Genomic DNA, 14,327 nt, shown 5'->3' on the forward strand with positions numbered 1-14,327 from the left:
GCATATGCATGTATGTACACATCCTAATGGTTCACATGCCCCGTAATCTTTATAATATGCGGCGTGGTTTATTATTTGTTTTTCCTTTCGCCATTAACTTCTGTTCACTCATTTAAGCAACACCACAGCGGTGAGTAAACAGTAATTATTCCTTGGGTCATCATGTAATGCATAGGTTAACGCGATTGTGCTATTGGGGGATGAGGCCATGGATAGGCTTTCTCAGACGGGAGAGATCAACCCGAAGAAAAAGACATGCCCGTTTCCACCATCGAAAATATATGTCTTTGCACGCTTGCACACGCATGGATTTATATGTTTGTTTAAAAATTACCCCTACGCTTATTAAACACTCACCAACGACAGTGATCACTACGATGAAAAAACTTTTTCCTTTTTCTTCACCCAATTGTCACCATGTTATGATAAATTGGACATACGAAGAAAGTTGAAAAGGTTTGATTATAATGGTGAGAGACGTAAAAATCATATATGGAGGTCTGCATAAGGGCCCCATTTCTGGGACAGGAATAAAAACATAAGCAAAAATGTAGGTGGAAAAATAGGAAAGATATAATAAGCATATACAGGCAAAAATAAAAAAAATAATAACAATATAAAAAAAGTGCGACATGTATGTGTAATTATCCTATTTGAAGTTAAAAACAAAACTGGAACTTCCTAAAAAAGGGAAATCCACATTTTCCCCAACTGCAATGAATGTACATATTTGTCTGTACGTACACTATTGTGTATACAAAAAAAAAAAAAAAAAAAAAAAAGGAAAACTTATGGTACTTGGTGAAAAACATTCAAGTTGCAACAAACGGATGAATGTGTTACCCTTTTTTAAATAAATTTTTGAAGAAATGCTTTATTTTTTTTGTGCCCTTCTGTAAGCTATTTTTACTTGCCAATTCATTGTCAGTACAATAACGATTATCCACGGAAGGATTTTTTTTTTTTCCATTCAAACTCCACATCCTTCCCGCAGGGGATGCATTGTTCAAGCTGGATGCGCCGCCATGTGAATTTCTTCCACATGAAACACTGCCGTTTCCATAATTTTTATGTATGGCATATTTCTCATTGTGCAATTTACGAATGTCACTCAAGGCCTGCTGTTCTTGTTTTTTTTTCTCATGAATAATTAGCAGTTTGTTATTTATGGGGGAAATATTATTTGATAATTTTTCCAGGTACTTCTTCGGATCTTCAAAGTACTTTTTCGAAATTTCACTTTCTTGTGATATTCTCTTTTCTGTTTTTCCATCCGGTGGAAATATTTTTTCCTTACTCATTCGGATGTTTGGAACTTTTTTATTTATCATAATCATAATTATATTAACGGAGGTCAGCACAAATTCAAACAGTATGGACTGTTTGTCGCTAAAGGGGTCTTCAAACTTCCAGATCATGTCTACATAGTAAGGCGACGATGCGATGTCTTCTCCCATTTGTTCGGGCCTTGCATTGGGATCATCATGCGGAAGGGAAATACCCACCCCGTAACTATTCGTATTAAAATTTAATATCTCAAATAACAGTTTTGTTAAATTAAAAATTTCACAATTTGTTAAAAAACACGTTTTAATTTGACTGTTACTGAATTTAATGACTTTATATTTTTCCTCTTTCGAATTGTAACTTATATTGCTCAATAATTTGTATAAAACTTTGAAAAAATTTTCGAAATGCTGTTCCTGTTCGCTAGGGTTCATTTTTTTTATTTTATAATGATTAATCAGCTCGGATATTATTCGGTCCAGGATGATAGTAATGTTGACTAGCATGTCTTCTCCTATTATGTAAAAGTTTTTTGATGATATGTTCCGTTTTATATTGTCGTTTTCTAGGAGGGATTTTCGGAAGAGCACTTCGAACATGGTGGCGCTGGGTGCATCGGCCGAGTTGGACGTTTCCAATGCGTTAACGTTTTCCACAATGTCTTTGCCTATTCCTTGGGACGCGCCTATTAAGATGTCTCCCGAGCCAGCACTATTTTCGGCCGCACACATTTCAGCGATTTTCTCATTCTGTGCTTCGTTAACTAAGTCATCTTCCCTCTTTTCCGCTTCCTTCATCCGGCTATTTGAGACTCCCTTGGCGTTATAACATTCTTCCCCATTTCCGCCCTCATTTGATGCCCCGTGTTTATTATTGTTTGCCCTCTCACCTTGCTGACCACCTGTGGTATTTCCTGCTCCCCGTGTGGTATCAACCCCCATGCTCTTTTTCGCCCCAGTCTTTCCTCCTGTTCCGCCTTTCTTCAGCTCATTGCTACTGCCTTCAGGGGTTTCCCTCAAAAACTTGTCCTTCCCTCTGTTGGTAACCTTATGAATGTCTTGAATAACTAGGTCGGCCTTGTTTGTGTGTGTGGAAACTTGTCCAGCATTTTTGCCCTTTTTCGCTAGCCTTGCGTTACTGGGGTTCGGTGTTTCCTTTGATACACCGATCGGTTGGTCCTTTTTGACGTCCACGCCCACCCACGACTCTGAATTATGTGCATTTTGCTCCCTTTTTTTCTCCCCATATTCTGCATAAAAAATGTTAATCAGTTCCTCCACCGCTTGGTCATCTATGTGGCAATTTTGTTCCACGTGCGAGTGGCACGCTTGTGCCTTGTTGATCAAATACAACTTTGTTTTGTCTTCAATTTGTTTGGGATCCACATGTGGAAACTTTTCTCTTAACAGATGTATGCATTCTTCAAATTTCATGTTGTGAGTGGGAGATGACACAGCTTTCAAGGGGGGAGGGTTTTATAACTTTGTAATTCGTGACCAACAAGTTATGTCTACATATGAGGGCGTGCACATATGGGTGCATGAATCCTGTGCAGATTTGCTTAGCGTCAGTGCGCCCCCCTCCACCCCCATGTGAGTTACGTGATCTGTATATATTTCGCTATGTACCCATTGAGCGTTCGTAACTTGGTCAACTCAGGCGAAGAAGAGACATACATACTCACGTACGCGCAAACGTAAATGAGCGAAAAGGCCAGCTTTATTATTTTCTTGTTGTACGTCTTCGCATAGGTCAGAAGGACAAACTGGTAAAGAAGTATTACCAGGGGATTATACAATTTTATAAACTTCAAAATCGAGAAAATGGAGTAGGGGGTTAGAGAAGCATTCTTCGCTTGCAGCAAAACGAGGTACGACATGTTAAGATGTTTATGTTTGGCTCAAATTGATTCATCTATACCTGTGCATACTTGGCGCAGGTGTCGCAAATGTCCTGGCTTATTGCACACGTTATATTATTTTTATTTTGGGCACATCTGCTGAAGAAGGGGCTCTTACAAAATGCTATCACAGCTTTATATACTTATGCGTTACTGTTTACAACTCTGGACTTTTTTTTTTTTTTTTTTTTTTCCTTCTCACGAATGGTCAGCATTATACAAATAAATACTTACGGGCGGATTCACACAGGAAAAAATAAGGTTATTCTCATTTTGCCTTACAAATGTCAAAATGTGCTATAAATGCCATATTTACAATCTTATATTTATTTATGTATAGAAATTTCTTCCAGAAAATTATTTTTTCTTGTAAAATATTAAGGTTATTGAAAAAAAAAAAAAAAATATGCTAGGATACAGCGTCGTTAAAATTGTTGTATATTTACACGCCTGTTTTTTTGTTTTTTTTATTTTATTGTTTTTGTTGAAACTACTGTAACGATCATGCATAGGGAGGAAAGCAGATATTTTTTTTGACGCGCAGGGCGTTACATATGAAATAAAGTGAAGAAAAAAAAAAAAGTACGTGGGGACATATCATAAGGGGCAACAATTGTATAACTTTTATGCGCTAATTTTTTGGAACCCTCGTGCGTATAATAATACGGCACCCTTTAAAACATGACGAATAATTGCACGTGATGACTTCTGCCTTGAAAAAAAAATTAGGCTAAATAAAATCCTAACATAAAAAAAAACTGCACCTTTTTTAGCCCAATTCCAAGCTTTTATTCGTGTCTGTATATAAAACAGTAAAAAAAAAAAAAAAAAAAAAAAAAAAAACATACAAATGTATTACATACGCGATGTACACAATTGAGCAACTGAGCTCCGTGCAAAAATAGGGGGACTGTGAGAATACGGCGTTTTTGTCCTGGGTAAACGTTTAAGGAACCTGTTTTTGCCAAATTAAAAAGTAAGATGAATGAACCGCACGGAGTTACAATAACACGAGTTGAGAAATGTTCACTTTTGTGCAGCTCCTTACCTGTGCTTATACATGTGACATGCCAAACATATGTCATAAGGAAGAACGTCGCGTGCTGTATAGAGAAAAAAAAAAAAAAAAATGTTTACGTATAATTTGTGCATTTATATAAATACATTTTATCCACCGTTCACCATCGTTGCAGCGGAACCATACGCCCAGAGAAACGAAGCAGTGGGTGAAACGAACCATGAAGACGTGCCAATTGTCAGGCAAAACATACCACATCGCGACAACACTGAGAACAGGGTACATTAGTGCCCACGCATGGCCTCCATGGAAGGATCCAATACGCATATGAACCACACCAAACAGTTGCATAGATAGGGTTGCCATATAGCCCACACTACACCGTACGCTGATTGCCCACTTTTCACCCGAGTGTAGCAACGTGCAAACAGGACACCCTTGTCTTTTGCTTGAACTTTCCATTTAATGATGAACAAAACATTTTAACTGCCTCTGTTTTTTTTTTCCTGGAGGACATTGTAAAAAGTTTATTAAACAATTTTCTTTTAAGAGTAAGTTGCTCTTTTTGCGCAACTATATTCCTGGTCGGTAAACGTAGAGTGTTACAGCTGTGTACGGAAACGACGACCAGGACAAGAGCAGTTTCCTTGCTGCGGATTTAGCAACGAGCAATTGGCGAATCAGCTAACAAAGTGACCCGCCGACATATCGTTTAACTGTGTGCGCCCCCACACCGCTGCACTGTAACCTCCTCACCGATCGCTCAATCATTTTGCACAAAATGGAGGAACTACAAAATGAATTCGAAAAAATGAAAATAAAGTCGGACGCCGAGGAAGAAGAACAAGAAGGGGAAGAATCTGGACAGGAAAAAATATCCCAAAGAAAGTTGAGGTACTTAAAAATGAAAGATAAAAAGGAAGAAAAAAAGCGAAAGAAGCAAGGAATGAAGGGTGCCAGTAATAAAAACGACGTAGATAGTAATAGCAAAATTAAAAGTAATGACTCCAAGGATGAACAGAAAGGTAGAGATAATTTACCAGATGGCGAAAATGCAAATGATGCTTCGAATAATTTAAATGAAAATAATGAAGATCAGAATGCTTCGTCAGAAATGCCGTTGAAAAATAAGGCAACGAAATGTGAGCCTGTCATCGTGGACTACTGTAAAGGTGCTTCTGCGTACACATGAATGCATAATTGGGGTGTAAATAAATGTGCATGTGCGCTTCTATAATGTATTACCTGTGATGTAAATTTTTGCGTCTTTTTTCCCCCGTACAAAAGAGGACGCGCAAACATTAAAATTTTCTTTTTTTTTTCCCCCCTCATGTGCAGTTTGCGGGATGCCTTACGAATACTGCGAGTACGGAAACTCGTTCAGCCAGTGCAAGGAGGCGAACAAGGAGAAGTACAACTATGACATTGTAAAGGGCGACGGGGAAACGAGCAACAAGCGGCAGACGAAGAAGGCCCCCCAGAATGTAAATACAAACACTAACATCCACGCCGAAGCTGTGTGTGAAAAAGCGGCGTACAAATCAACATGTGTATATTTATTTCGCATGTTATTGCATGTAGTCGACGGTGTTTTTCCTTGATCGTGTAGTTGCTTCTGTCAGCGCCGTGGCTGACAACTGCACGCAGGGCACTTCACATCTTCTCCGTGTCCACCCCTCCTCTCCTTCTTCCCCTTTTTTAGGCGACTCAAAAAATTACTATACAAAAGACCACGCGGGCACGAAAAAAAGTTGTCACTGTTGTTGTGGGGTTACATACGTATGTCAAATTGGACAAAATGGCAAAAATATTTTCACGCTTCTATGCGTGCGGCGCGTCCGTTATTAAGGGGGCAAATGGGGCCCCCGACCAGATAGACATACAGGTACGTCTTCTGCCTTCCTGCGCCTGCATAAAATTTATTCACGTGTTCGGCATTTGTGCGCACTTTTTTCTACACATGTATGCATGTGTGAACCCTACCCCCATGTGGTCCAATTTTTTTTATCAATCCATCCCTTATCATTTTCTCAGGGAGATGTCGAACATAACATTGTTGAAGTCATAATGAAGAACTGCCCCGAAATTCCTGAAGGCGTCTTCGTAATGATGCCTCCCAAGTAGTAGCATAAAAATGGGGGCATATGTTTTAGGGCTTGTATTCTTCCCCCTCTGCGCCTCGACGAAAACAGAAGTACACTTATGTGCCCCCTATTAACGTATCAGCTAATGAATACACGTCTGGAAATACGATGTGCGTTTTGGTCCCCTGGGGAACTCTTATGCTTTTATTCTAGCCATGATAAGTTGGCTGTCTACTTCGCACAACCGCTTCAATTGTCGTGTAGAAGAGAAGAAACGTCGACGCGTCCTGCGCTGCGTGCGACGCTGCATGTGTGCTACACCCAACATAGCGACGCTTCTGATTACTCAGGGTGACCCTCATATTTTCATCAATTGTGCTTGCGTGTGTACGTGTCTACGTACACAAACTTTGTCGTCCTGTTAGGTAATTTGTGTGGGGCTGGAGTTCACTTTTTCCAGCGCTTCCAATTCTTTATTTTTATTTTCCCGGAAGAGCCTTTGCCTCCAAAATTTTTCCTATTGACTTTTTTTTTTTCGAAAATGTCTTCCTCCTCATGATCAGTTATTTGTTCCATATTTTTTCTTTCATTTCTATCCTTTGCATATTGCGTTTTTAAGAATTGCAAAATTTTATAGTCGTAATTATCGTAAATTATTTGGTCATAATTTTCTTGATTGTGATTTTTCCCCTCTTCCTGTGGGTCCTCATATGTGGGTCCATTCTGGCGTTCGTCACGCGGTGAGTTGCTTGCAGTTTCGTTGTTCTGAAAAGTGCCGTACACAGCGCCACTTCGTTGCTGCTGCTCGGGTGTGTGGTTAGCCCGCGCGAGGGCAGATCGCTGAGCGGGGCTACCCATGTGGAGCGTGTCAAACGAATGCAAAATGAAGTGGTAGAAGTTGTGTATAAAATCCTGCACATTGTAAAAGGTAAAAACATTTTGGTAATCAAATATGTAAACGACCTTGTGGATATTAGTCAAATTTTTGATCATGTAAAAATCGTGAGTTGTTAAAATATAACTGCCTTGATAAATATAATTTAAAAAATTTAACAGAAGATTTTTTAAGTAAATATCTAAATTGTTATTTATTTCGTCTAGTAGAAGCAAATTTGATTTTTTTAAAAATAACGAAAGGAATAGTATTCGTACTTTTTCCCCTCCACTTTTATTTTTCATACTTGTGGAGCTATCGATGTAAAATATTTTCAGCAAGGCTTTTATTTTCTCCTCAAGGTTGTCCACGTGCTGTTCGTTGTACAACGGCTTGGTTTTGTTCAGAATGTAAAAAAATAAGTGCTCCTTGGAGGCAGAGATAGGAATGCCATTGTCAAATTCACCCTCGTCATAATAGTTCTCCATAATGACATCGTCTGCGCGATCCACATCCAAACCGTCATCGAAATGAACTGGTTCATAATTCACCTTTTCAATTAAGTACCTAAAATATTCGTTAATTTCCAGGTGTAATTTTTTAATCATATTTTGCTCAAAGTAGGTCAGGAGCACGTTGTCGAAGTTGCAGTGTATGCTTCCTTCAAAGTTTGCAATTTTGTCTTTTGTTGCGTTTGCGTTGCTTCGATCTCCGCCATGCAGGTAGACACCTCCCTCTTGATATTCCTCTTCATCCTCGCTATCTCCATACGCATATATGCTTCTTCTATGTCTACTTCCTTCCGTGGGCATCTGAAATTTATACCTATTCGTCAGTATCTTAAAAAAGGTGGATTTTCCAATTCCGTTTTTGCCCAACAGGAGAATATTTTCTCCGCTGTTTATGCTCAGATTCATGTTTTTAAAAATATATTTTTTTTTTTTTTTTTTTTTATTCCAAAAGTAAAAGGAAAAGTTGTCGAATTCGTACAGAGACACATTGTTCTTTGCGTACCTCTCTCCTGTTTCTATCAGCTCGTTGTTTTTTATTTTTTTGCTCATGTCGATGAGAATGTTTTTGTTCATGTTGCCTTCTACATCCTTCATTTTATTATACACGAAAGATTCCACGCCTTCTTCCTCTTGTCCGGTTTGCTCATCTGGGTTGCCAGAGTTATGCTGAGCGTCTTTCTCCTCGATCATCTCTTCACCATTCGAATTCCCCTCAGCAGTGTCTTTTCCCACGAGGCCGATATTTTCTCTTCCATCTTGCACCACCCCCTCGTTGGGAACCCCCTTGGCCGCCCCCTTCTCATTCTTCTTGCTGTATATTAAATTGTAGTACATGTATTGATAATTGAGGGTGCTGTCAAAAAGGGTAGAGTAGACATTTTGATATAATTTCAAATCTTCTTCTTTTTTTTTTAATGACTGACGCATGAATTCGTTTTTTTTTTTTTTCTTAACTTGATTTATTGCAGCATTTAGTTGATCCATAATTTTTTTTAATTCTTCTTTTTTTTTCCTCCTATTGTCAAAGAGTATTTTCATAGTGTGTAAGTATTGGGTGTAATTTCCTTTAAAAAATGTAATGTTTGAATTGTGTTCATTTTTTCTTTGTAGTTCTTGTGGAACATCAGAGTGGAGAGCCTGATGACCACTTCTGCTTATCTTTTTTAATAATGCCATATTGTTAAAGTCGATATCGTGTCCATAAATTTTGTTAAAATCTAAAATTCGATTACACAATTTACTCACTAGGAAGAAATCGTGGCTAGCCAAAACGATACCTATTTCTTTATACTTGAGAGAATATTGAAAAATGTTCATAATAAAGAAAATGTTAAATATGTCGAGGTTGTTATTTATTTCGTCTATTAGAAGAAGTTTGGCATTGCTGAGTAGAAGGAGTAGGAGGTACACTCGGATAATGTATCCGTTGCTCAAATTGCTTAATTTCACATGCAGCAGATTTTTTAAATTCAAAATGTTGAGGTACTTGTGGAAATTCATTTTTATTTGGTTTATCTCTTTGAATACATTTTCCTTTTCGTGCATGTACAATTTGAGCACCATTTGGAAAAGTTTGGAGTGCGCGAAGAGTTGCGCCTGCTCGTTGCTTTTTTCTCCTCGCTTTTTTGTTTCTACGCATTCGATAATGTTGGCATTCTTCTTCGTGATGTAACTTCCTGGCCTTAAATGGTCCTCTTTCCCATTTAAGCTATTACCATAAGAGTGTTTCTCACTACCTCTGTCCCCATTTGCACACTGATTGGACCTGTCGCCAACTTCTCCCTCCACAGCACACATTTGAACAGAGTCCAAATCTCTGTACAAATTGATCTCCTTTTCAATATAATTTAAAACCTCATATTTGTCTAAAACGGGTTGATAAAATTTCAGTACCTTTTCAAATACGGTCAAATTGTTTTTTTCCAATAAGTGAATATTCTGCTTAAAATAAAATATTCCATTTTTAAAAAAAAGGTCATTGTCATTTCCTTTTTTTTTTTTATTGATCTGCTCAAAATAGGAGACACCTCTATTTTTTATAATCGATGGAAGTTGGGACAACTCGAGAGAATTTATTTTCATGTAGTGCAAAATTTTGTACAGAAATTCGAATTTATTTTTCTTCACCATGGAGTGCATATTCTCCTCAGTTAGGGTAAAATTTGTCAACCCTTCCTTAGCAACTTTGTTATTTATAATAATATTTTTGTTACTATTATCTGAATGGTCGAAAATTAGGTTTAACAGCGACGTTTTTCCACAACCATTATTTCCTATAAGTCCTACACACTCCGATTTGTTCACCTGAAAATTGAAATTGGTTATAAGTTTCTTGCTACTAATTTCGTAATTCAAATTGTGGACAGTTAGGATCACTTTGTTTTCTTCCTTCTGTTCGTAGTGCTTCTCTAGCACGTTGTACATGTTCATATTGTATTTTGGGGACAGCATCCGGTCCTCTTCATCCCCCTGTGCGTTCAGCAGTTTCTCGTACGCTGCAAGGCGCTCCTCACGGGCTATGTCGTCCGTTTGGTCGTCCGTTTGGTCGTCCGTTTGGTCCTCCGTTTCTTCGTCCGTTTGGTCGTCCATTTCGTCCTCCGTTTCGTCCTCCCCTTGGTCATCTTCCACTGCATCCTCTTCGCCGCTCTCTTCTACATCCTCTTCATACCCATGTTGGGCTCTCTCGCTGCACCCACCTAGCAGCGCTTGACCCCGCCTCTCACCTCCAACGCGCAGGGAGCCACTACCCCCGAATGTGTCCCTTTTCAAATGGTAGACATGATAACCACGCGCGACATGTGCTCCATGCAAATTGTTTAAAAAGGAACTTTGATTTTTATATTTACTGATTTGTAGACCTTTGCAGCGATGAACGTAACACCATGTGAGAAGGCAAAGAAGGAATTCAACGAACATGTTATATCATAGTGTACCACGTGGGGGGCGACATAAAGAAGGCGAAAGGGGAAGGTGGGTACCAAAAAAAAAAAAAAAAAATTCCGCAGCGCAATTTGGAAGAATTGCTCTCTATTTGATTGTCATTGCGGAAGGGTTAAAAAAAAAAAAAATATGAATGACACGAATGAATAGGAAAAAGCAAAAAAAAAAAAAAAATAAAATGGCGAATGGATTCTTGCCGTTCAAGCGTGCAGCTGTAAGGGGTATTTCCTCAAGCGGGGAACCAAGTAGAAGGGGGAACGATAGGTGCGTAGGTCGCTCCATAAAACGCCACTGTGCTTGCATGCACATATGTATATAAAATAATATATATATATTTTTTTTTTGTGTGTGCACAGTTGCATGCTTGCTTTGCCAAGAGCATTCCTGTCCCACCCGTCACCCTTTCCACACATATTTGCGTACACTTTTCTTCTCATTGTGCCTGCCTATTGCGCAACGAATTCTTGCCCACGCGTGGCAACATAGAGGACACACCTCTGAGCAGCGTTTGCTTAGTTATGTAGTGCAAAAAAAAAAAAAAAAAAAAAAAAATAGGAGGCACAAAAGATTTTTTCTTTTATTCATCGGAATAACAATTTTTTTGTTCTTCACTTTTTGTTGTGCCTTTATAGGCGTACACACCATGCGCAATGTATAGGACGCCGAGCAGTTCACACAAAATGGGAGAGTCCCTTTGCAAAAGTGAAAAATTAACAAGTGTGTATTCTGCGTTTGGCGTTCCCTGAGTATGATTTTGTCCACACCTTTTCGTGTATTTTATAAACGACGCGTGTGTCATTAGAGCGGTCCGCGACACAGAAAAAAAAAAAAAGGTCTGTCGCAATTGTGGCGTCTCCTTGCTGCGGCTATTCTGCCCCTTCACCTCCGCCCTCCCTCAAAATGAGCGTAGCGCTCATCTTCGGCATCACCGGGCAGGACGGCTCGTACCTGAGCGAACTGTTACTGGAGAAGGGGTACATAGTACATGGGGTGATACGCAGGTGCAGCTCATTTAACACCAAAAGAATAGATCACATTTTTGATCAGCTCCATTTGCATTACGGAGATGTCCTAGACAGCAGCAGCATTTGTAACTTGATAAATAAAATAAAGCCAAATGAAATTTACAATTTAGCTGCACAGAGTCATGTAAAGGTTAGTTTTGATTTGCCCGTCTACACAGCCGACACGACGGGCGTAGGGACCTTACGCATATTAGAAGCAATAAAAATGTCAAACCTACCGAATGTAAAATTTTATAATGCTTCTACCTCTGAGTTGTATGGATGCTCCACTGATGATATGCAACACGAATGCACTCCATTTAATCCTGTCTCCCCTTATGCAATTGCAAAATTGTACTCTCATTACATAACGATATGTTATAGAAAGTCGTATAAAATGTTTTGTGTGAATGGGATTTTGTTTAATCATGAAAGCCCAAGGAGAGGGGAAACATTTGTAACTCGGAAAATTACAAGGGGGGTAGCAAATATTTGCAAAAATAAACAAGACGCTATAATATTAGGGGATATATCTACCTACCGAGATTGGGGACATGCAAAGGATTACGTCCGTGCTATGTATTTAATGCTACAACAGGATGAGCCTGATGACTTTGTCATAAGCTCAAATGAAAAACATACGGTGAAGGAATTTTGTGAAATTTCTTTTTCCTTCGTTGGGATTTTTTTAAAATGGAAAGGAACAGGCGTTCAAGAGATCGGGGTCGATCAAAACGATCGTGTGCTTATTAAAAAAGACTCCAAATATTATCGAGAATGTGATGTTTTCAATTTGCATGGCGATTCTTCTAAGGCACGCCAAGTGCTGCACTGGGCTCCGACCTATTCCTTCTTTCAACTCATTTATGAGATGCTCAGATGTGACCTCGAGGAGTGCAGTTTGCCTATCGACAATTTCGATACTTGTGTCCGCAGGTACCAGCTTTACCGGGCGTGCGCCTAAGAAGTAGCACAAACACCGGTGGCAGGGCACCTTCCAATTGTTTTTTACGAAGAAGCAGTTGGGCTCCCCCCCAAACTGATTGTTCTTTTTTGTGTACGTAGAACCTTTTGCACAGTTTACACTTCACAATGAACACAGCAGTGTGTGTGTTTGCGGGCCGCCCTCTCTGTGAGTGTCTTTGACATGTGCAGTTTCTTGCGTCACCCGTATTAATCAGTCGCGCAAGTCGTCTACATTGTAATTTTTTTTTTTTCTCAATTGTATGGCACAATTGCAATGATTATTTAAAAAGGGTTCAAGTGGTTACGCACTACGCCGTTGTTGGAATAAAATATATACACATAGGCACACAGGCAAAAAAGGAAAAAAAAAAAAAAAAAAAAAAAAAATTTTTTTTTTTGAATACACGTGTATATGTACGAATGCATAAATAAATTGTTGAGCGTGCACAATGGACTCCTGTATATTTCGCGGCTTCAGTTTGGGAGTGCTTCGTATTCTCTGCCTCTAATTCGTTCCAAAATTATTTATTTATTTTTCTTTATTTTGCAAAAATGGCACATTCATTAGCACTTACTGCAAATGCGGATAAGCAGATTCACAGCTAAAAGGCCATGTAAGGATGCCCCATGGAAAACCAGGACGTAACGTATGGGCAACCTTATCTACATCCTCCCTCTTACACGTGTGCAACAATTAAAAATGAAAAAAAAAAATAAAGTGAACAATAAAAGTAAATTCATCTGTATGATTTTTGGTATCTGGCACGAGCACCCTTTCCACCGAATTTCTTCGGTTCACATCTTCTTGTGTCTCCAACAAGCAGCGTTCTGTCGTACCTTAACAGAGCATCCTTTAATTCTTTCTTTGTAGATTCGTCTACGTATTTCTGGTAATAGGAAATGACTCCTTTTCCAATGGCTTGTCTGATGGCATAAATTTGGGCAGTTTGTCCACCTCCTTTTACTCGAATACGAATATCTAAGTTTTTTAATTTTGCTGATCCGATTAACCATAAGGGTTCGTACACCTTGGTCCTCAATATGTGTGGCTCCACTAGGTCAAGATTTTTTCCGTTCAATTTTATTAGACCCTTTCCATTGGTCACAGTTGCCACGGCAACGGATGTTTTCTGCAGAGATGGGCAGGGAAAAAAAAAAAAAAAAGGAATTTCATGTGAAGGTGCCACACAGATGGTGGTTTATCTATCCAGTGTAGGGGATGAGAAAAGACCCCCAAAAGGACAAGGCACAAACAATCCCATTTGGTGGCCTGCTGATATATTATGCCAACTGCTACAAATAGCTCAGGGAGTGCTGGCGACCAATTTCAAGAAAGGACAATAAAATGCATTACGCAATTTTTTCATATCCCCCTTGGTAGAGACGTGACAAAACATGAACAGTTCAGTACAGCGGTTAATATGTCACTTCACCATCTCAACGTTGAAAGAAAACGCGAAAACGGGACGCCACTTCGTTTGTCCATAGTAGTTATTATTTGGCCAAACGTAATGGTGCCGCGTAAGCGGTTTCTTGGCAAAGGGCACGTGTACGCAGCAGGTGGGATGCCCATATGCAGCTAAGTGGGTAGAGAAATCGGTGTGTGCCCCTCTCTCTCCCTTGGCCTATTTCCTCTGTTTCGCAACACTCGGGTTGACTTTTATGTTTTTTTTTTTTTTTTTTTTTTTTTCCTCCCTCCCCCCTGATGTGCATTCTGTTTCCCCACGCGCCCCTTCTTGCGG

At 39.3% G+C, this 14,327-nt stretch overlaps 6 protein-coding genes across 6 annotated transcripts in view; 2 read left to right on the forward strand and 4 right to left on the reverse strand.

Moving 5' to 3' along the window:
- Window positions 1-839: 839 nt before the first annotated feature.
- Window positions 840-2,720, reverse strand: AK88_04885 (uncharacterized protein; the record flags this gene model as incomplete). Its single annotated transcript, XM_012482489.1, has 1 exon — window positions 840-2,720. One exon carries the CDS (start codon window positions 2,718-2,720, stop codon window positions 840-842), a length of 1,881 nt encoding a protein of 626 aa, XP_012337912.1.
- A 164-nt stretch (window positions 2,721-2,884) lies between these two features.
- AK88_04886 (uncharacterized protein) lies at window positions 2,885-3,166 on the reverse strand (the record flags this gene model as incomplete). Its single annotated transcript, XM_012482490.1, has 1 exon — window positions 2,885-3,166. One exon carries the CDS (start codon window positions 3,164-3,166, stop codon window positions 2,885-2,887), a length of 282 nt encoding a protein of 93 aa, XP_012337913.1.
- A 1,820-nt stretch (window positions 3,167-4,986) lies between these two features.
- AK88_04887 (uncharacterized protein) lies at window positions 4,987-6,329 on the forward strand (the record flags this gene model as incomplete). Its single annotated transcript, XM_012482491.1, has 4 exons — window positions 4,987-5,377; window positions 5,544-5,689; window positions 5,908-6,090; window positions 6,240-6,329. The coding sequence occupies 4 exons, from the start codon at window positions 4,987-4,989 to the stop codon at window positions 6,327-6,329; spliced, it is 810 nt and encodes a 269-aa protein (XP_012337914.1).
- Window positions 6,330-6,736: 407 nt separating this feature from the next.
- On the reverse strand, window positions 6,737-10,591 carry AK88_04888 (uncharacterized protein; the record flags this gene model as incomplete). The annotated part of the gene is made up of 1 exon (XM_012482492.1): window positions 6,737-10,591. One exon carries the CDS (start codon window positions 10,589-10,591, stop codon window positions 6,737-6,739), a length of 3,855 nt encoding a protein of 1,284 aa, XP_012337915.1.
- Window positions 10,592-11,515: 924 nt separating this feature from the next.
- AK88_04889 (GDP-mannose 4,6-dehydratase) lies at window positions 11,516-12,583 on the forward strand (the record flags this gene model as incomplete). Its single annotated transcript, XM_012482493.1, has 1 exon — window positions 11,516-12,583. One exon carries the CDS (start codon window positions 11,516-11,518, stop codon window positions 12,581-12,583), a length of 1,068 nt encoding a protein of 355 aa, XP_012337916.1.
- A 739-nt stretch (window positions 12,584-13,322) lies between these two features.
- AK88_04890 (uncharacterized protein) overlaps window positions 13,323-14,327 on the reverse strand; it is a gene marked incomplete at both ends in the record, with an annotated part of 2,054 nt that continues 1,049 nt past the window's right edge. Inside the window, one exon of the mRNA XM_012482494.1 lies at window positions 13,323-13,715. Coding sequence (XP_012337917.1) covers window positions 13,323-13,715 — 393 coding nt within the window. The remainder of the gene's footprint in view (window positions 13,716-14,327) is intronic.

This window comes from Plasmodium fragile, assembly GCF_000956335.1.
Source record: "Plasmodium fragile strain nilgiri unplaced genomic scaffold supercont1.80, whole genome shotgun sequence".
Taxonomy (NCBI): Eukaryota; Apicomplexa; class Aconoidasida; order Haemosporida; family Plasmodiidae; genus Plasmodium; species Plasmodium fragile.